This window comes from Thamnophis elegans, chromosome 6 (assembly GCF_009769535.1).
Source record: "Thamnophis elegans isolate rThaEle1 chromosome 6, rThaEle1.pri, whole genome shotgun sequence".
Taxonomy (NCBI): domain Eukaryota; kingdom Metazoa; phylum Chordata; class Lepidosauria; order Squamata; family Colubridae; genus Thamnophis; species Thamnophis elegans.
This window is the reverse complement of record NC_045546.1, coordinates 53,560,439-53,581,949: the sequence shown is the minus strand read 5'-3', so window position 1 is coordinate 53,581,949 and position 21,511 is coordinate 53,560,439. Positions and strand designations below refer to the sequence as shown.

At 42.0% G+C, this 21,511-nt stretch overlaps 1 protein-coding gene across 1 annotated transcript in view; it reads left to right on the top strand.

Moving 5' to 3' along the window:
- The window catches only part of KCNJ6 (potassium inwardly rectifying channel subfamily J member 6), a 35,553-nt gene extending 14,271 nt beyond the window's left edge, over positions 1-21,282 (top strand). The window contains exon 2 of the mRNA XM_032220064.1: positions 20,954-21,282. Coding sequence (XP_032075955.1) covers positions 20,954-21,282 — 329 coding nt within the window. The remainder of the gene's footprint in view (positions 1-20,953) is intronic.
- Positions 21,283-21,511: the final 229 nt, after the last annotated feature.

The following is a 21,511-nucleotide window of genomic DNA, read 5'->3' as shown; positions in this document are numbered from 1 at the left end:
CCAATCCAACATTGCCACCTATCTGTTTCAGAACCTAATGTCTGGTTTGGAGGCCTCCTGCTCGGTTCTTCAAAATTACCAGAAGCTAGTGCAACAAGTAATCAAGTTTACAAACTAAGAAGAATTATATGGAGGTTGGAACAGGATAGATACAGAGCAGTGTCAGGCAAAACCTAGAATCAGAAAAAAAAAGTCTGAACTCTCACAGTCTATGGCAGATTGTCTGGTTCTCATACATACCCAATATTTGAGGTGTTCTACTGTTACATCTGGTGACGCAACAACACAGGTTTTTACTGCCTCCTATAATGTTCCTTTGCATCTTACAGTATTTTATATTTCACTCTTGATTTTTTTCACTTACCATGCAGCTTAGACATATATTTCTGCCATTGGTTAAATGATACATTGATTTTCATAATGGCATTGTTTGAAACAAAAACATCATTATTGGCAAAACATCCATTTTTATCACAGAAATGCTGCTCAGCCATGACAACGGTAATTTTCCCCATCTTAACCTGTTCCCAATTTCATTCCATGTTGTAACATAATAATCTGGTATAATATACAATTCATGTTAGACATAGTGATACTCAAGTATTTCCCAAAATTTTCAGAGTAACGGAGTTGGAAAGGACCTTGAAGGTCTTCAACCCCTTGCTCAATCAGGAGACCATTCCACTGACCAATTGTTCTCACTGCCAGAAAGTTTCTCCTTCTAGGTTAAATCTCTCCTTGACTAATTTCCATCCATTGCTTTTTGTTATGTCTTCAGTTGCTTTGGAGAATATATTGATCCCCTCTTCTTTGTGACAGCCCCTTAGATACTGGAATACTTTTATCATGTCACCCCTAGTCCTTTTCATTAGACTAACTCTCCAGTCCCCTAATCATCTTCGTTGCTCTTCTCCATACTCTTTCTAGAATCTAAACATCTTTTTTATATTGTGGCATCCAAAACTGGATACAATATTCCTAGTGTGGTCTTACTAAGGCATTATAATGCAGAAGTAACACTTCACATGATCTTAATTATGTCCTTCTGTTAATGCAGCCTAGGACTGTCTTGGCTGCTTTTGACATCTGCAGCAAACTATTGGCTCATATTTAACAGATTGACCATTAGGACTCCAAGATCCCTCTCACAGTTGCTACTCTTGAGCCAGGTACCACCTATTCTATACCTGTGCATTTGGTTTTTCTTGCCTAAATATAAAATGTTACTTTTCTCTATATTGAATTTCATTTTGTTAGTGTTCAAGTAAAAATCCTTCTGTATCTTGAGCTCATCTTCCAGAGTATTGACTATTCCTGCCAGCATAGTGTCATCTATAAATTTGATGAGTTCTCTTTCAATTCCTTCATCTAAATCATTGATGAAATATTGAAGAATACTGGTACCCCACTGCATATTTCCCTCCATGTAGAGGGAATATAAATAAATATATATTCATTGTTTCACAGAATATTATATTGGATAGGGTGCAGTGTTCAAATTTGTCAAGATCCTTCTGTATCTTAAGCCTATTTTCTGGATTGTTGACTATTCCTGCCACGTTAGTGTCATCTGCAAACTTGATGAGTTTCCCTTCTATCCCCTCATCTATATCATATGTGAGGATATTGCAGAGTACTGGGCCTAAGAAAGAACCCCACAGCATACTTCCCTCCATGTAAATGTAGTCCCATTAATGACCACACATTGAGTGTGACAGTGGTAGGATTCCAAAAAATTTACTACCGGTTTTGTGGGCATGGCTTGGTGGGCATGGCATGGCTTGGTGGGCGTGACAGGGGAAGGATACTGTAAAATCTCCATTCCCTCCCCACTCTAGGGGAAGGTTACTGCAAAATCCCCATTTTCTCCCGATCAACAGGGACTCGGCAGGCAGAGGTGGTATTTACCGATTCTCTGAACTACTCAAAATTTCTGCTACTGGTTCTCCAGAACTGGTCAGAACCTGCTGAATACTCTGGAGTGCAGTTGCTCAGTCAGTTACAAACCCATTTGGTTGTGATACTTCTAACCCACATTTTTCTATTTTATTAAGTAGTAAGTTGTGGTCTATTTTAGCAAATTCATTACTGAAGTATAAGAAAGTTATATCCATAGCATGTCCACTAATTTAGTCACTTTGTCCAAAAAAAAGCAATAAAATTTGTCTACCATAATGTTTTGGACAAACTCATTTTTTTCTCAATCTTATTTTTTTTTTCCCATTGGATTTTTCATTTTCAAATTTATTGTTCACCTCTTTGTATTTGTTTATTAATTTTGAAAACAGCTATCCCCCAACACTGTTTTCCACTAATTCTATTTCCTATTTCTTTTAGGGATTTTCCAAAATTATTACTGGATATACTTGAGAAAGCTAGTATTAAATATCAAGACAATATTTTGTAATTGAAGTGCATTATGGATATTTTTCTCTGCCAGCCAAAACATTGGGATGGAGGATTTTTGTCAACCTAAGGAATAAGGCTGTGACTTGGTTTGAATCCATTTAAATATTTTATGTAATCTTGGTGCACCCTAGCACAGCAGCTCACAGTAATTTGCTATTCACTTCCACCATGTGCTTATTATTACACACACTACCCTCATTCCTCATTTAGTCTCTTGCAGCAAACCTTAATACTTCTACCGCCCCACTCATTTTGCCAGTTGGCTTCCCATTGCTGAGACTTTCCTCCTTCCCCCTGCAAAGCCAAAAGCAATTTCCAGATTATGGTAATGCAGCTCATTTCATTGAATATTGTAAGCAGCCCAGAGGTGGCATTCAGCCAGTTCTCACTGGTGCGCTCAAACCTGTGGCAGAAATTTTTCCAGTTCAGCAAATGGGTAGTGATGGCCAGCTGGTCACACCCCCGAACTGGTTCCCATGTGGCCGGTATTTCACTCCATCCACCCAGTCGCCACTCGCTTGCAAGGCAACGGGATATGCATGCACGAAGAACATGGCAGCAACTACAACAGCTTTGTTGCCGATTAGAAAACTTTTCAGCGGTCTGAAGCCAGCTGTCAGCCACCACCTCTTTGAGAGCTGCTTTGCAAAGTGGCTCTCAAAGAGCTGGTGGCTGGGAGGCTTTTTTCCCAGCCAGCCACTTCCCAGCAGCAGTGGGTGGCTGGGGCTACCAAAAACTCTGGTCAGCTTGCCTTCTGGACTCTAGACCAGCCACCGTGGAAGGTAAGCAACCAAAGAGGCAGTGGCAGGGGAGGAAATGGGATTAGGACCAGTGTTTAGGAAACGGGGGCTACTGGCGAGCAGGGGTAGATAGGGAAAGATCCTAAACATTTTCCTACCTTTTCCTGTAGGCCTGGGTTGGTGGGGTCATGTGACTGAGTGGGTGTGGGCATAAGGGATATCACGTTGGCCATGCCCACTCAGTCACATGACCCCCCACCAAACCGGTAGCTAAAATTTTTGAATCCCACCACTGAAGAGGCCAATCATCTTGATTGTAAAGCCAAAAGCTATGCTGTCTGGGAATTCTGGGAATTGAAATCTCAACATGTCTGGAAGGAAGTTAGAGTAGGGATAGTTGGATAGATTAGACCCAAACTGGAGATATAGATATATTTACCCTTTGGCTCACTGAGTGATCTTGCAGTCCTACAAGCACAGTATCCATGAAATTCATCATCTATATTGGATGAATTGTTATGACCCCACTACCACTGCTTAGCTAGAAACATCAATTTATCATTCTAACTGCTAAAAAATGGGATATGTCAACAATAAATGTTCCTAGAATTTCAAAAAACAAAAAATGTATCTGTTTCCCATCAAAACACAAAACTATTTTTTTGAAAATGACAAAGAGAAACTTTTAATCTAAGAACAATACTTTGATCAAGTTAACCGTAGGAGTCAACAGAAAACATTTTGCATCCCAACTATTTTCATATTGTAGTACTAGGATAATGTTAGGTAATGAAAAATGGAAAGTATAGCCATTGGTTGCCACAGGTTAACATTGATATATGGATTGCATGTGGCAACCCATATATCAATTAACATTATTTTAGCAACTGTAATGAAGTACTAAGACAGAAAGTATATAATTTTTGGCATGTTTTGTCTTTAAAGAACAGTGCTATTTGTTCTGTGAAAAAAAAGAAAAAAAATCAAGGAAAATTGAAGAAAATGAATTAAAACAGTGAAGGCAACATTTTGTCATCTGTCTTCTACTTTAAATTCTATTGATGTATCTCTTTTCAGTGTGGAGTTTTTCAATGCTATCCTGGCTGGGGCATTTGAGGATTTTTACTTGTCCTTTGCCTTTGGCAAGTAGAGAAAGAAAAGTTAGTAATCTTTACTTATTACCCCTTCATAGGTACTCTAGTCCTCACTGAAACCCATGGCCAGAGTATGTCTCACTATTAACTTCTTCCCTACCAAAGAAACTTTGTTTCAATGAGTTTAGAGCAGGGATGCATCACACACTGGCCACGCCCACACCCAGTTTAGCGAACAGGAGGGAAGTCATGGTACGTCTTTGTTTAGAGAGTTATTTCTATTGTACTTTAAAATCCTCCGAATAAGGCTTTTCTAGTTAGAAGTAACATAGTGAGGTCATTTCAACAAACACCTGAACTTCTAAGACTATATTATTTGTGCCAGAAATACCAAGTCACTTAGTGAACAATAATTTTGTGACACTATTTTCAATCTATCATTTGTAGAATGATAACATTCATTTCACTCCTTCCATCTCAGTGATTTGAAATAACTTTTCGAACCCTCTCCTGTGCCTTTTCATTTTTCACAGGGTTGTCTTGCTTCAAGTGATATATATATTTTAAACTGCTGTACTGAAACTTCAGTGGGAGCAAATGGAAAGCTGAGCCAGGAGATTTAAGTCAGCTGTTATTATTACTATGAGAGTCTTATGGCAGCTAAACTATTGCCTGGAGTGATACGGAGGAAAAATCCACAAAGGGAATGATACTCAAGAGATTTTCCAGACTGAAAAATTAATAAAGGAAATGCAGAGTTGCCCAGAAATAGCAAATCCAATCAAAGTTTCATGGGGCCAGAGATAATTTAAACCAGTGGATCTCAACCTTGACAACTTTAGGATGTCTGGATTTCAATCCCCAGAATTCCCTAGCCATCATATTGCCTAAGGAATATTGGGAGTTGGAGCCCTCCCACCTAAAGGTAGCTAAGATTGAGAAACACTGATTTATGCCACTCATCCTATCTTACAATAACCTGTACGCATGCACAGAATCAGGCCCTGAGATACTATACTATGTACTTAACAATAGAAATCACTAGGAAAAAAAATATGGGATGCACAGAAGAAAGCACTATGAAGTAAAATATAAGTCTAAGTTCTATTGCTATTGGGGACTCGTCTTTGTCTCACATTTTAGATTTGTGATATAGAAATATTTCACATGAACACCAATGTTTTACATTTTCTGTTCATTTTGATAAAGTCGCACTTCAAATAAATATGCTAACATTTCAGTATATTGTTACCTCACAGGTTATATCTTTTGTACGTAAGATACCTGCATTTTCTTTTTATTTACCGCATATCCCATCTTTATTATTTTTATAACTAACTCAAGGAAACAAACAAACCTAATACTCCTTCCTCCTCTTATTTTCCCCTACAGTTACAACCCTGTGAGGTGGATTAGGCTGAAAGAGAATGGAGTGGCCTAAAGTCACCCAGCAGGCTTTAATGCCTAAGACAGTACTAGAATTCAGTCTCCCCATCTCTAGCCTGCTGCCTTAATCACTAGACCAAACTAACTCTCCAGTTTATTACAGGCATTCTATATTTAGTGAAAAATAATTATGTTTTGCTTTCTGATTTTTTCCTCTTTTTGGCTTGATGTTTGAAGCCACCTATTAAATCCCATGGAAAGCAAAACGCAACCCATGAGCAAAAAGCAGCTGCTCCACCTGTTGATGAACATGAAATAATATAGTGTAATTAAACAAAGCACAATCACATTGCAACACTATGCCATCAACTCAAATGGAATTTTAATATGGTCCATGTCCCCACCCCCTTTCTCCATTCCTTCACTTTCAATATAAAAGTTAATTCTGATTGTCTCATTACCTGACTCTTGTAAGGCTGGTATTAAAATTAACAGCTACATTAGTATAACTAATAACAATTTCCAAGAAATAAAGAAGGCAGCCAAGTTAGAAATGCTGGCAATAATCAGAAATTTGACTTTAACATACCTTGCTGCATTCACATAGCTGCACTCAGGTAAGGGTCGTTTCATTCTTCTGTATTGCCTTGGCACAGGGCTGTCAAACTCCTGGCCCATGAGCTGGATGTGTCCCACGCTGACCATTCCCATGCCCAGTTTAACACGGGAGGGAAAGTCCCGATATGTCACGTGACGCTGCCATAGTGATATCAGTTTCACACCCCTGCCTTAGCATATTTTATTTTTGGATACACAGTATCATCTAATGAGGATTAGAGAACCATGAAAAAAGATAAAGATTTATCACAGCAAAGAAATTAGCAGGAACCCTAGTTGCGTGAGACATTGCACCATAAATTAACCCACCAACTTTTAGCTAAGCCAGTTTGGGAATCCAAGTGAAGTTAGTTTATGGTTTAGTACAAATCCAGAGAAAGGAACTAATGGAAAGCATCAGAGGTAGTTTTATTAAGATAAACATGTCTTACAAATACTGTGCATCCTGAAGTTTTTGCCTTTCTTTCAAAAGGTTATTATTGTGAAAATGTGAATGTGGCTAGGGATGGAAAGTATCATAAAAGGATGATTATATACAACATGTCTTTTCCCACCATGAGACACGACTCCTAATGAGGGGTGATTTCTAAGTTTCAAACTGAAATGGGAGAAGGTGGTAGCCTCATTTAACTAAACTTCACTTCTTGATATTCATAATCAAATTTACAAGATATCCTTGTAAATTTCTGAGGATTTTTCATAACTCTTTTGAGAACTGAGGAATATGTGCTTCTATATCCATCTTCATTGCCTTTGGGGGTTATATTCTCCTTGCACAGCTTCTTTAATCAAGCCAGCTTCCCATGAGATCTTGGTTATGTTTTGTATTCTCTCCCAGCCCTCCTCATTTTTATTACTCATTGTCCTCCTTGAAAGGCCCTGAACAGCCTAATTTGCCATACTAATAGCAAATATTGTTGTACAGTTCAATTGAACAACAGCTGAAAGCATAAAGCATGATCTTGGTTTCATGCCACCTTTCAAGGCATCATGTTTCATTAATAGTTCTCTACTTGAATGAATCCTTCACTACATAGAATTGATTAAAGCCTGATTGCTATAACAACATACAGAAGGATGAAAACAACTTTAAAAATACAATACAATTTTCTAATATAATAGTTGACTATATAATGTAATCATCCTGAACCACATAACAAGCTCACCTGTTTTTGAACCACTTACTGTATAAAAAATTAAAACAAAAGTTCTGGTTGCATCTGTAATTACTAACCACTTAACTTTGAGAAGCACATCTTCTCATAGTGGCTAATAGCCCTTAACATTTCTAGAAGATAAGAGTTAAGCACATAGTCTTTTCAACTAGTATAACTGCATTTGGATGTTGCTTTTATAGAATTGCATAAGAGGTAACACTTCACTGAAACCTAGCATCTGATGAACACATCTCTATTATTATTTATGTATCTTTTGCTTTCTTCCAATCTGGGAGAAGGGGGTATTTCCTAGTCCAGTGTAAGAGAGAGCGGGAGGGAGGGGGGAGACTGAGAGAGTCAGAGAGAGAGAGACAGAGAGAGAGACAGAGAGAGAGACAGAGAGACAGAGAGAGACTTTTAAAGGTACCACCTATTCTATATCTGTGTGTATTTGTGTATACACACACTCAATAGTAAAAACTGTGAGAAGGATCTTGGAGTCTTAGTGGACAATCAAATATGAGGCAACATTGTACTGACCTGTCAAAAAAACCACACAGTCCTAGGCTCCATTAATTGACAGATAGGCTCACATTACTTTATAATGTCTTGCTATGAGCACACTTTGAAATACTGCATCCAATTTTAGTTGCCACAATATAAAAATGATGTTGAGACTGTATAACAAAGATGATTAGAGTACAGGAGAATAAAACATACAAAGCATGGTTGCAGGAATTGGGTATGTCTAGGGGCAATATGATAGCAATGTTTCAATGTCTACAAGGTTGTCACAAGAAAGAGGGTGTCGACCTATTCTAATCAAAGAGAGAACCAACCTAGAACTAAGGAGGGATTATATGATAGAACAATTCATCAGTGGAACAACTTGTCTCCAGAAGTTGTGGGTGCTTCAACCCCTAAGATTTTAAAGAATTTGGACACCATTTGTTTGAAATGGTATAGAGTTTCCTGCTTGAAGACAAGAAGACTTCCAAGTCCTTTTCAATTATGTTATTCTATTATTCTATATCCTGCCTTTATTATTTTTACTAATAATTTAAGGCAACAAATATATCCAACACAACTTCCTCCCCCTATTTTACCCACAACAACCACCCTGCCAGGTGAGTTGGTCAGAGAGAGAGAGGGAGTGACTGGCTCAAGGTCATCCAGCTGACTTTCAGTGACTAGAATTCACAGTCTCCCACTTTCTAACCTGATGCTTTAACTACTAGAGCAGTGTTTCTTAACCTTGGTGACTTTAAGTCCTGTGGACTTCAACTCCCAGAATCCCCCAGCCACGTAGCTGGCTGGGGGATTCTGGGAGTTGAAGTCCACAGGACTTAAAGTCGCCAAGGTTGAGAAACACTGTACTAGAGCAAACTGGCTCTGGTGTGGTAATATTTCACTGGTTTCTTGTTAGTTTTAGTTTTGAAAGCGGGAATAACTAAAGTGTCTATTTATTTGTGTTGTTTAACCAGTTACCAAATAATGATAAATCTTCCTCTTAACCTACACTTACTAAATGTACTTCAGTATTATTTTGCACAATTGCTAATGTATGAAAATTTGCATCTGCATTCAATTTCTGGGGGAGTAGGGTTGCCTACTATTTGAATTTGCAGGTCTACTGAGTCTCCAATAAAAGAAAGGGGGACTTAAGTAAAATCAACCTATTATTGATTTTTATTAGTAATCCCAAGTATTCCAAAATTAGACAAATTTAAACAGATGGCTGAAAACAGGAAGATTGTCTCTCTTTATTCCAAAGACTAAATGCAGTGAACCATTATCATCCTGGCATTACTATCCTTTCTAATATGTAGACATTTACAAGGAAACGGGATTCTGCAAGAGAAACTATGACAGAAAAAACATTTAGTAGAACATAATTTCTTTTTCTGACCCTTCTTCTAATATAATCATCCTAAATCTCACAGAATAATCTAATGAGTATAAAGCAACATAGAGAAAATATCTTTGTTAAATAATGAGTGCTGGCTCCACTCAAAAACCTCATTCATCTGAGTATGGAACATACCTTGTGAGGAAAAGGAAATGTCAGGGTTCCAAGTAACACCCCAACAGAAGTAAAACTCCAATGCAGGCATTTTTCTCAAAGTTCCATTTTACTAGAGATGTCATATTGGCACATCTGGGAAAAACTGAATCTGAAAGGCCCCGGTTTTCCCCACCCAAAGTGAAGTCAAAGTCCCTTCTCCTGAACCCACATGTCCATCACATGGACCAATCAGGTCACGGTCCCAACTGGAGTTGTTTCCCAGTCATGCCTCTCCAGATGCAGGCTAAACGTCCTTGACTCCCAGGGAAAAGAATGTTGTTATGGCTATACATCTCACCCTGTCTCCATTCAACCCCCCCTCCCGTTTCCCACAGTATACCCATTCACCGAGTGTGGCAGCCCTGAAGATCCAAAGTTAAAGATGGCTTCCAGGGCTGACAGGAAAATGCCAAAATCTGTTTAAAACAAGGAATATTCCTTCCACCTGGCAGTGGTGATTTTGGTTAAATAAGGCTTGGGATGGAACAATAGTGCAGACTAGACCTGAGATCACTGACCATAGCTTGTTTCTGCCTGCTGCCCTTCTAAGGACTCTCCACTTTTCTGATAACCAATACAGCTGTATATACTGGTACCCTCTTCAACTAGAGTCTGGACCACTCCAAACTCTAAGCACCAAATATGCTATTTTATCTTTACTGAAAACATGATAGTCCTACATTATATCTATAACATTCCCACAATCTTTTAAGATAGTCATCCAATTCATATAAGGGAGAGGATTAATTTTGACAAATTCATGCTTATGCTATTTTCAGAGTTCTTTCAGAATAGTTTTTTAATAATTTGTTACAAAATTGTCTTAGATCCAGTTTCAAATTTATTGACAATCAAAAGATAGGGAAATTTGTTCTCCAATAGTCACTTGCCATTTCTTGACCATTTTCAAGAATTACGCAAAAAGTTTTGGCCAAACCATCTGCAAGTTATTTCACCTGACCCTGAAGATTTACACTTCCAGAGAGTGCATACGTATGCACTCCCTGAACAGATTGTTGGAGGCGGGGGGAAAGCTAGGGGAGAAAATATTCTATCTCAGGTTATTGGGGGGGGAGGAAATAAAATAATACATCACTGGACTTTTAAAAAATACATTCATGGGGAAAAGAAGGAAGTTCAATGAAATAAAAAACCTTACTTTAAAAACATTCCAGAAGATTTCAGACCAGCTACTTCTATGTTAAGTATATAATTATTATAGCACTATATGTACTTTTACAGCAGGGTTAAAGTTAGTTCTAAAAGATATTACAGAATGTAGTCAGCATTGGTTTATTTGAAAAGGCATTCTTGCTTCTGTGAAAATTCTGTGAATTTAATTGCTAGCATTCCACAAATATAAGCATGCTACCTGAAATGGATTGAAACCTCAAGGAGAAAACATAGGACAGTAAAGTTGCCCTGAATCTGCTTTGGTGGTCAGTGGGAAATTATTAGAGGGTGGTGTTATATTTTTCTGCCTCCAGAAAGGGCTATTGGACCATTCAAACAATCTGGCAAGCAGCCCTGCCTTATTTATTTGTTAGTATCAACATAAGAATTGAGAGTAGGGGAGAACTCTTCTGCCCAACTCTACGTCCTGAAGCTGAATGGTAGCCAAAATATAACTCCACCATTTGTTTTTAATTGTTAAAAAGGTAATCTGTTTTCACTTGTTCTCAATTTATTTTAATCAGTTTGTTAACCTGGATTTATGTTAATCAACTTAAATCACAACTTTTAATTGTGGCTACTTTTAACATATAGTACCATATTTCCCTGAAAATAAGACAGGGTCTTATTTTCTTTTGACCACTGAAATAAGTGCTTGGCCTTATTTTTGAGAGGTCTTATTATTTTTGAGGCACAGGAGACGGTGAGCATGGTCACCTCATGGCTGCTGCTGTGTTGCAATATTTTCAGAGGGGCTTATTTTGGGGGAGGGCTTATTTAGTGCATGTGTTCAAAAGCCCTTGGGGTTATTATCCAGGGAGGTCTTATTTTGGGGAAAACAGGGTACATTTTATCATTTTCTATTGCTTTTGAACAAATTGTATTCTTAATTGTTGTCTTGTAATCATTGTTATTATTCTAATGGGTAGAGTATGCTAATTAAACCTGTATTAAAATTTCAACTTCTTCTTTTTTCCACAGTACCAGTATGTTCAGTGAAGTTTATAAACTTTATATTCTTTCGCATCTTTTATTGAATAGTTTAGTAGCCATCATTAGAGTAACCATCCTCAGTAGAGAAATCTTAATCTGAGGTCCCTTGTGTAGGTTTTTGATCACCAACCCTTATTTAAATAAATGGAATTTAAGGATCTATATATCAAACTCATCAGCAATTTTGGAGGAAATGAAATAATTAAAATTAAGAGAAATTGTGAGCCAAATATAGAAATCTCACATTTCATATAAGAGGACATAAACATAGATCAGGAAAAGTTAAGCTTCTCCAGTTTATTATTATTTTTAGCCATTCTCAGATTTGGTCAGCTGCATTTCAGCAGTAACAACAGAAACAAGGATTAGTTAGAAAAAAAATAACTGTGCATTCACTGTTTGCTATTGATGTGTCGGTTACTAGAATGAGATGCCAGAGTCCCATCTACCCAGTAGATAATGATGCACTTCGTGCAACAAAATATATGGGTTCTCAAAAAGACCAGGTGGTAATTCACCTGATCTTTAGACTTTATAGAGTTAAGTCCCTGGGCATAATAATAGAGGACAGAAATATTGGAAACAGTGGTTATTACCATATCTACAGCAATCTCCAAAGTACAATTATATGTTTCCAATATAAGAGAATATGTGTAGCTCAGAGTTGAACTGTTGAACTTGCTCTGAGGTTGGTGCTTGTTCACTTGCAGATGTTTCACTCCAGACTAAGGGTCTAGTGCGAGTGAGTGTGGGCTTTGCTCCTTTTTTTTAAAAAAAAATTATTTTTAAACAAACAAACGGACAAAACAAAAAACAAAAAACATAAAAGCATCTTCCATTACAAATTATAGAAAGTGTGTCAGTTGGTTACAAAATTTCTGTCCATACCTTCCATAGTCCTCACTTGTAATTCATATCAAATCACATATTTTTAAATCAAATATATTTTTATATATATTACTATTATTGTACATCAACCTTCATTTGACTATTATTGTTTTTACATCATTTTATATGAAATATTCTAAATCTAAAGTAAAATTATATAATGGCATTCCATTAGATCTTCCTAAATAACAAAGCTTTTAAACTTCCTCTCATAGTATCCATTTGTAGTTTATATAAAATTTCATATTGTCAAACTATTTTTTTGGAATTTGGAATTTAATAAAATTTGTATGCCGCCCACTCCCATTGGGACTCTGGGCGGCTCACAACAAGACAAAAGAAACATTTAAAATTTAAAAATAAAAAATACAATATTAAAATGCCACATCATCCATTCCATCTAAGCGGGGCTGGATCAACAGCCCCAGGCCTGCCGGAACAGCCAGGTCTTGACGGCTTTACGGAAGGCCGGGAGAGTGGTAAGGGTCCGGATCTCTATGGGGAGATTGTTCCACAGGGCCGGCGCAGCAACAGAGAAGGCCCTCCCTCAGGGGGGCCGCCAGTCAGCATTGTCCAGTTGACGGCACCCGGAGGAGGCCCAACCTGTGCAATCTTGTTGGTCATTGGGAGGTAAGTGGCAGGAGGCGGTCTCTCAGGTAGCCAGGTCCTAACCCATGTAGGGCTATAAAAGTAACGACAGCACCTTGAAGCATGTCCAGAGACCAATGGGGAGCCAGTGCAGCTCACGGAGGATAGGTGTAACATGGGTGTATCTAGGTACATTCATTATCGCTCGCACGGCTGCATTCTGAACCAACTGCAGTCTTCGAGCACTCTTCAGGGACAGCCCCATGTAGAGCGCGTTACAGTAATCCAGTCTTGAGGTGACGAGGGCATGAGTGACCATCCGAAGGGCCTCCCGGTCCAGATAGGGTCACAACTGGTGCACCAGGTGAACCTGGGCAAAGGCCCCCTGGTCACAGCTGACAAATGATGTTTTAACGTCAGCTGCAGATCCAGGAGGACTCCCAAATTGCGAACCCTCTCTGAGGGGCATATAATTTCACCCCCCAGGCTAAGAGATGGAATAACTGGACTATCCTTGGGAGGGAGCATCAATAGCCACTCAGTCTTGTCGGGATTGAGTGCAAGCTTGTTCACTCCCATCTAGACCCTGACAGCCTCCAGGCACTGGCACATCACTTCTATTGCTTTGCTGAGTTGGCACGGGGCGGACAGATACAGTTGAGTATTGTCCGCGTATTGGTGGTATTTAATCCCGTGCTGGGGTATGATCTCACCCCGCAGCTTCATGTAGATGTTAAATAGGAGGGGGGACAGGACCGAGCCCTGTGGCACCCCATAATTGAGGGGCCTAGGGGTCGATCTCTGCCCTCCAACCAACACCGACTGCTACCTGTCCGAGAGGTAGGAGGAGAACCACCGTAGGACGGTGCCTCCCACTCCCACCCCTCGCAACCATTGCAGAAAGATACCATGGTCGATGGTATCGAAGGCCACTGAGAGGTCAAGAAGCACTAGGATAGAGGAATGACCCCTATCCCTGGATCGCCAGAGATCATCGATCAGCGCGACCAAAGCAGTTTCCGTGCCGTAACTAGGCCTGAAATCCGACTGAAAGGGATCCAGATAATCAGTTTCATCCAAGGTCCATTGGAGTTGAAAGGCGACCACCTTCTCAACAACCTTCCCTACGAAAGGGAGGTTGGAGACTGGACGATAGTTGTTCAAGATAGCTGGGTCCAGAGACGGTTTCTTCAGGAGGGGTCTCACCAGGACATCCTTTAAGGGGTGCGGGAAGGATCCCTCCTGAAGAGAGGTGTTAACAATCGTCTGGAGCCAGCCACGTGTCACCTCCCTGCTGGTTGAGACCAGCCAGGAGGGGCACAGGTCCAGTATACAGGTGGAGGCACTCACCGCTCCCATGGCCTTGTCCACTTCCTCAGGAGCGACACATTAAAACTTGCTCCATAAAATCCGCTCAAGACTTTCTCCCGGCGCCTCAGCTGGTACTGTCCAATTGGAGTCCAGGTCCTTCCAAATCCGAGCGATTTTATCCGACAGAAACTGGACAAATTCCTCAGCTCTACCCTGAAGGGTCGTCCGCATCCCTCCCTTTCAAGAGGGAGTGGGCTATTCTAAACAGGGCAGCTGGGCGCGATTCTGCAGATGCAATAAGAGTGGAAAAATGCGCACATTTTGCCGCCCGTATCACCACTAGATAAGTCCTAATAAAGGCTCTTAATTGTGTTCGGTCGCATTCAGAGTTACTGGCCCTCCAGCGTCACTCTAGGCGTCTCTTTTGGCGCTTCATCCCCCGGAGTTCCTCGGTGAACCAAGGAGCCCTCCTGGATCCACCACCGCAGAGAGGCCGTAAAGGTGCAATCCGGTTTGGAGCCTCCGCTGTGGCTGTATTCCAAGCAGTGACCAAGGACTCCGCCGGACTGTGGACGAGAGCATCAGGTATTTCACCAAGCGCTGTCTGAAATCCCATAGGGTCCATCAGACACCTGGGGCAGAACCACCTAATCGGTTCCCCCTCCCTACAGTGGGGGATTGGTTTCTGGAAGTCAAGCCTCAGTAGGAAGTGATCAGACCATGACAAGGGCAAGGTCTTAATGCCCTTCAAATCTAGATCACATCTCCACTGCTCCGAGAGAAATACGAGGTCAAGCGTGTGACCCGCTGTATGAATCGGACCCCGAATTACTTGGGTCAAGTCCATGGCTGTCATGGAAGCCATGAACTCCTGCGCCCCATCAGAGCATTCGCCGAACGAAGGCAGGTTGAAATCCCCCAGAACAATAAGCCTAGGGAACTCAACTGCTAGCTTGGCTACTTACTCGAGGAGCACAGGGAGGGCTCTTGTAACGCTGTTGGGAGGCAGGTACGTTAACAACAAGCCCACTTGACCCCCAACATCCAACTTCACCAACAGGGACTCACACCCGACAAGCTCTGGAGCAGGGATCCTACAAGGAACTAATGACCCTCAGATGATGACTGCCACTCCCCCACCCCTGGGGTCACGGCTGATGGAGCACCTGAAATCCTTCTGGGCACATTTCAGTGAGGGGGACTCCTCCCTCCTGCCCCAGCCAGGTTTCAGTAATACATGCCCCCTCGTCTAATATTAGGTCCCGGACGAGGGGAGCTTTGTGAACCACAGAGCTGGCATTTAGCAACAGCAGCCTGAGACCAGGGCCCTGGCAACTCTCGCCATCTGGTCCTGGAGTGGAGCTAACGGGGCCGGAAGGAGGGATCGCTGTGACATAGCGGACCTTCCTTCCCCAGTAATGGCTCGCCCTGAAGCTCCCATCATATCTACCCCTCCCAGTCATAAACGTAATGCTCCAGCCCACTCCCGCACCTGCAGACGCCCCCTATATCTTCCAAGGCCCTCGTTCCTCTCGGCAGGCCATTCAAACCAGACACTTCAGGTTGAGGTCCGTCGGAGCTGAAGCGCCACCACCTTCTCAACAACCTTCCCCAAAAAAAGGAGGTTGGAGACTGGATGGTAGTTCTTCAGGATGGCTGGATCCAGGGAAGGCTTCTTGAGGAGGGGCCTCGCCACCGCTTCCTTTAATGGTTGTGGGAAAGACTCCTCCTGCAAAGAAGCATTGGTGATCGCCTGGAGCCAGCCGGGTGTCACCTCCCTGCTGGTCGAAACCAGCCAGGAGGGGCATGGGTCCAGTAAACAGGTGGAGGTGCTCATTGCTCCCATGGCCTTGTCCACTTCCTCAGGGGTGACAAAATCGAACTCATCCCAGGAAAATCGACTTGGACTTGCCCTCGGCACCTCAGCTGGTATTGTCCAAGTGGAGTCTAGGTCTGTCCAAAACTGAGCAATTTTGTCCGACAGAAACTGAACAAATTCCTCAGCTCATCCCTGCAGGGGTTCCCCCACCCCCTCACCTTTCAGGACGGAGCGGGTCACCCTGAACAGGGTGGCTGGGTGAGATTCCATGGACGCAATAAGAGTGGAAAAATGAGTGCATTTTGCCGCCCATATCGCCACTAAATAAGTCCTAATGAAGGCTCTTAGTAGTGTTCAATCAGATTCAGAGTTACTAGACCTCCAACGTCACTCTAGGCGTCTCTTTTGGCGCTTCATCTCCTGGAATTCCTCGGTAAACCAAGGTGCCCTCCTGGATCCACTGCTGTGGAGAGGCCTCAAAGGCACAATCCGATCTAGTGCCTCAGTCACCGCAGCATTCCAAGCAGCGAATAAGAATTCGGTCGGGTTGCGGGCAAGGGAGTCAGGTATCTCTCCAAGCACCCTCTGAAATCCCATAGGGTCCATCAGGCGCCTGAGGCGGAACCACTTAATCGGCTCCACCTCCCTGCGGTGGGGGAGTAGTGTCCTGAAATCAAGCCTCAGCGAGGAGTGATCTGACCATGACAAGGGTGAGATCTCTATTCCCCTTAATTCCAGATCACGTCTCCACTGCCCCGAGAGAAATACGAGGTCGAGTGTGTGTCCCGCTCTATGAGTTGGGCCCTGAACTATTGGGTCAAGTCCATGGTTGTCATGGAGACCATGAACTCCTGCGCTCCTTTAGAGTGTTTGCCAAGAGATGGTAGATTAAAGTCCCCCAGCACCATTAGTCTGGGGAACTCCACCGCCAACCCGGCTACTGACTCCAGCAGCGCAGGCAGGGCTGTTGTGACGCAGCTGGGAGGTAGGTACATCAAAAACAAGCCCACTTGAACCCCTAGGTCCAGCTTCAAGAGGAGGGACTCACACCTCACAATCTCCGGGGCAGGGATCCTGCGAGGAACTAACAACTCCCAGACAACCATTGCTACTCCCCCACCCCTTCTTTGGTGTCATGGTTGGTGAAGTACCCGAAACCCATTTGGGCACATTTCTGAGAGGGGAACTCATCCCTCTTGGTCCAGCCAGGTTTCAGTTATACATGCCAGGTCTGCCCCCTCGTCTAATATCAAGTCCCGGATGAGGGGAGCCTTATTCACAACAGACCTGGCATTTAGCAACAGCAACATGAGACCAGGGCCCTGTACTCCTCTGCCACCAGGTTTTTGAGGTGAACCTGAAGGGCCGGAACAAGGAATCGCTGTAATGTAGCGAGTCCTTCTTCCCCGGTAATGGCTAGCCCTACGGCTCCCATCATATCTGCCCCTCCCAGTCATGACCGAAATGCTCTGACCCTCTTCCCCACCCGTAGACCCCCCCTCCCCCATGGCCTGCATTCTTCCCGGCAGGCCACACACAGCATTCATTCTAGGGCAAGGGGCGGATCCGGGCCCCCATCCACTTCTGCTTCTGCACTCAGTGGAGGGGGCTCCAGGTCGCACCCCCAGTCCCATTGCTTTCACTCAACAGGCATTTCCACACAAGCACACTCCACAATAATCATTAAAATACAAAACAACAATAAAAATAATTAACTAATTAATTTAAAAGTGGGTGCATTCATTCTCACAATCATAGTATCATACACTCAACACACAAGTTAAAAACGCAAATTCTTAGGTCAGTGTAAATTTGGGGAGGAAGAAAACTCCTCACTCTTCCCCCACGCAGTCTGGGAAAAGGTGGTAAAGTCTGAGGGGACTGAAAAGGCTGGTGCTGATTGAGGGGAGCAAGTTCCCAGTCTCTTCGACCCTGTCCTCCCGGGGCGACAACGAAAGAACGGTGCACGCTGATCGAAACAACCAGTGGCAGTGATGTCCCAAACCAACGCCACAGTGAAGAAGAAGAGGAGGGAGGGAGGGGAAGCTGCATCAAGTTGGAATGGCAGCAGCAGAAAGGCCAGCCGCCCAGCTCCAGGTCACACCAACACAGACTTTTCCAGCTCCAAGGCTTGATGGGCGGCAGGGCAGGCACAGTGGCATGACCCAGCGCCCCCCCCCCGAAGTGGCAGAGCCAGGATGGTGGCGATGGGACGGCAGACGCGGTGGCCAGGTGGGTGAAACAGTGGCAAGTTAGCTGCCCCCTAATACAGCAGGGGCAGGTCGACGGCTGAAGCGAATGAAACCGCGGTCGGCAGTCTCCTCCAAGCAGCTGGCTAAGCCGCGGCAGCTCAAACAAACAGAGCAGCTGCTGTGGCGACTGGAGCAGGCGGGGTGGTGGCAGGTCAGCAGCCGCCCCAATGCAGCAGAGCCAGCTACAATGACCAAAACAGACCAAAGCAGATGGAACGGTGGCTGGAGACAGATGGAACAACAACACATAAGACAGCGATGAACCGGTGGTCCCTCCGACACAACAAAGCCAGATCGGCGCCCCGAACGGCAGTCACAATGATTAGAGCCGGTAAGATGGCAACCAGAGCTGGTGGGATGATTGCAGGATTGGTAGCGTTTTCTGAGAACAGCTCTTCCAGAAGCAATATTATCCTCCATGAGCTGCCTCACCGAATCTCCTCTATTTTGTTATTGCATTCTAACCCTTCTAGTTCAGTCCTCAACCCTGTTCCATACCTTTTTCAGCCTTTTTTCCCCAGAAACCGGAGCGATGAAACTCAGGCAGTCATGTTCTTTGTGCATGGGTTTATGGACCCTCCAATCCAGCTGGTGATAGAACTCCCGAAGAACACCTGTGTAAACAATCTGTGCTCTTCCTACTATCACTCTCAATAAACAAGCTGAGAAGCCTTGAAGTGTCAAATCATCAAAGAGAAAGAAGAACAATGTTTCCAAGCCTCCAGCCTCTAAGTGGCAGTGTTACTTCTTTTCCCTCTGTTGTTACAGCCCTCTTTATATTCCTTTTTATATCTTCTTTATGTTCCAAATTTAAAGAAAAAATTCTTAAATGGAGAAAAAAACCAATCCAATCAAACATTATACAAAAAAAAGAAAATTTTTAATCCATAGGTATAAGAAATAATAAAAAGTAGTAGAAGAAAAACTAATCCATTCAGTTTAAAAAAATAGGGAACATTTGCAAAAATTCCATCCATAAAAAGAAAATTTTTAAAAAGATAACAGACTAAGTTTAATGTCGTTTAATTTCGCCACTTACTCTCTTCTGTCTTCAATTTTAATTTAGCTTTGATTTTTTTTTTGTGTAGTCTCTTTTCTAATAATAAAATTTTCTCACCAATTCGACACACTTTCTCTTTCCGCTTTCTTTCCGTTCTGGAGCTGTCCCAACCTTAGTAGCTTCAATGGCTGCATTTCTGTCATCGGAAATAAAAGCTTCTCCTGGATCAATCAGGGACTTTGCGGTGTCCCTGAGATCAGCAGGACATACTCTTCTCTATCACCATCTCTGCGGGATGGTTTAGGTCCAAAAGGACCGTCCAGCAACAGAAATATCGACTGTGATCTTGCAGCTCCAAGATTGCACGTCGTGTTGTCACAACATCAGCTCCTCCTTTATTCGGCTTTGCTCCTTGTTTATGTACAGTAGCTTGCTCTGCCAGGGTTGGTGGAGGTGATTGTTAGGGTTTTGTTCTCAGCTCGACTATTCGCTAAGTGTTAATCCCTATCTAGGTATAAACTGCTGGAGATGATTTATTCTGATCTTTTTGTTTCCTTCTTAACTTTGTTATTGTCTCTTTTGAATGGTATGTATGGTGTGTGTGTGTGTGATGTGCTATTGGTAGCCACAGAAGATGAAGAGGTGGAGCTAACACCTTATCTCTAATGCAAGGGCCTGCTGGGAAGAAAGAAGAACTGAGCAAAAGATTATTGGCAGAAAGAACCTCACCCACCAAAGGAAGAAGTCCGAATGCCAACCTGGCATTTTCCAATACAGGATAATTTTCTTGTACTGGGTTTACAAAAGAGGCATGTTTTTAAGAATCTCATGAGAAGTGACAAAAACAATGAAAAGAAATTAAGTTCTACAACACAATTTGAATGGGTTAAAGATTCTTTGTTAAAAGTAAAACAATATATAGTTGGCTTATTTGATCAAGATTAAAATAAATATGTTCTTATCTTCAGTAAACCTTTGTGAACTTTTGCTGGCACAAGAACTCAAATGTCTGTGCTTTATGGAATATGGGAAGAAGAAATCATTTGTTGTACTTTAAGAGAAGACGATAAGTTACTAAAATTGTTCATATTTGTGGTCACTTCACATATTTCTTTTATTTTCCTTACTATAATTTTACTTGTTTTGTGTGTGTGTTCCTAAGCCATCATTTTTGCATGCTATTAAATCTTGAATTTTTAAAATCTTCATGCTTTTCCTTGGAGTTTAGACTAAATATAAAACCATACTAAGTGTAATTATTTTACAATGTTTTTATCCCACTTTTCCATGAAAAAGCATTCCAAGTAGCAAACGCAATTAAAATCAATGATAAAAGATGTACACTGCCCAAGCTCATATCGTTTGAGATGGCCAGCTATATAAATGTGATTAATAAATAAGTAAATTTAGTACCACTGAATCTCACTAATCTTTCTAATTTCTGTCTTCTTTCTTTGCAGGGATGACATGCCAAGCCCGAAGTTCTTACATTACCAGTGAAATTCTGTGGGGTTATCGTTTCACACCTGTTCTCACCCTAGAGGATGGATTTTATGAAGTTGATTATAATAATTTCCATGAGACATATGAAACCAACACCCCATCTTATAGCGCCAAAGAATTGGCAGAGATGGCCAATCGAGCAGAGTTACCCCTTACTTGGTCTGTGTCAAGCCAGTTAGATCAGCATGCAGAAATGGAGGCCGGAGAGGAAGCTAAGAGCCATGAAGAACAACAAGCAGAAAGGAATGGTGATGTGGCCAATTTAGAGAACGAATCCAAAGTTTAGAACTGAATGAAGGGACAAAAAATATTAACACTTTCAAAAGAGGGGGGGAGGGAAACAGCAGTCTAAAATGTTTACTGTCTGTCCATCCATCAATAAGATCAGTGAAGATTTGGGTTAAAGCTGCAATATTGTATATTTTCCTATTTTATTTTACCTTTGATTGTTCCACTTTTTAGATGGAGAAATCAATGTTCTCATACATAAGCAAGTGGCTTTTGTTTTGTTTTGT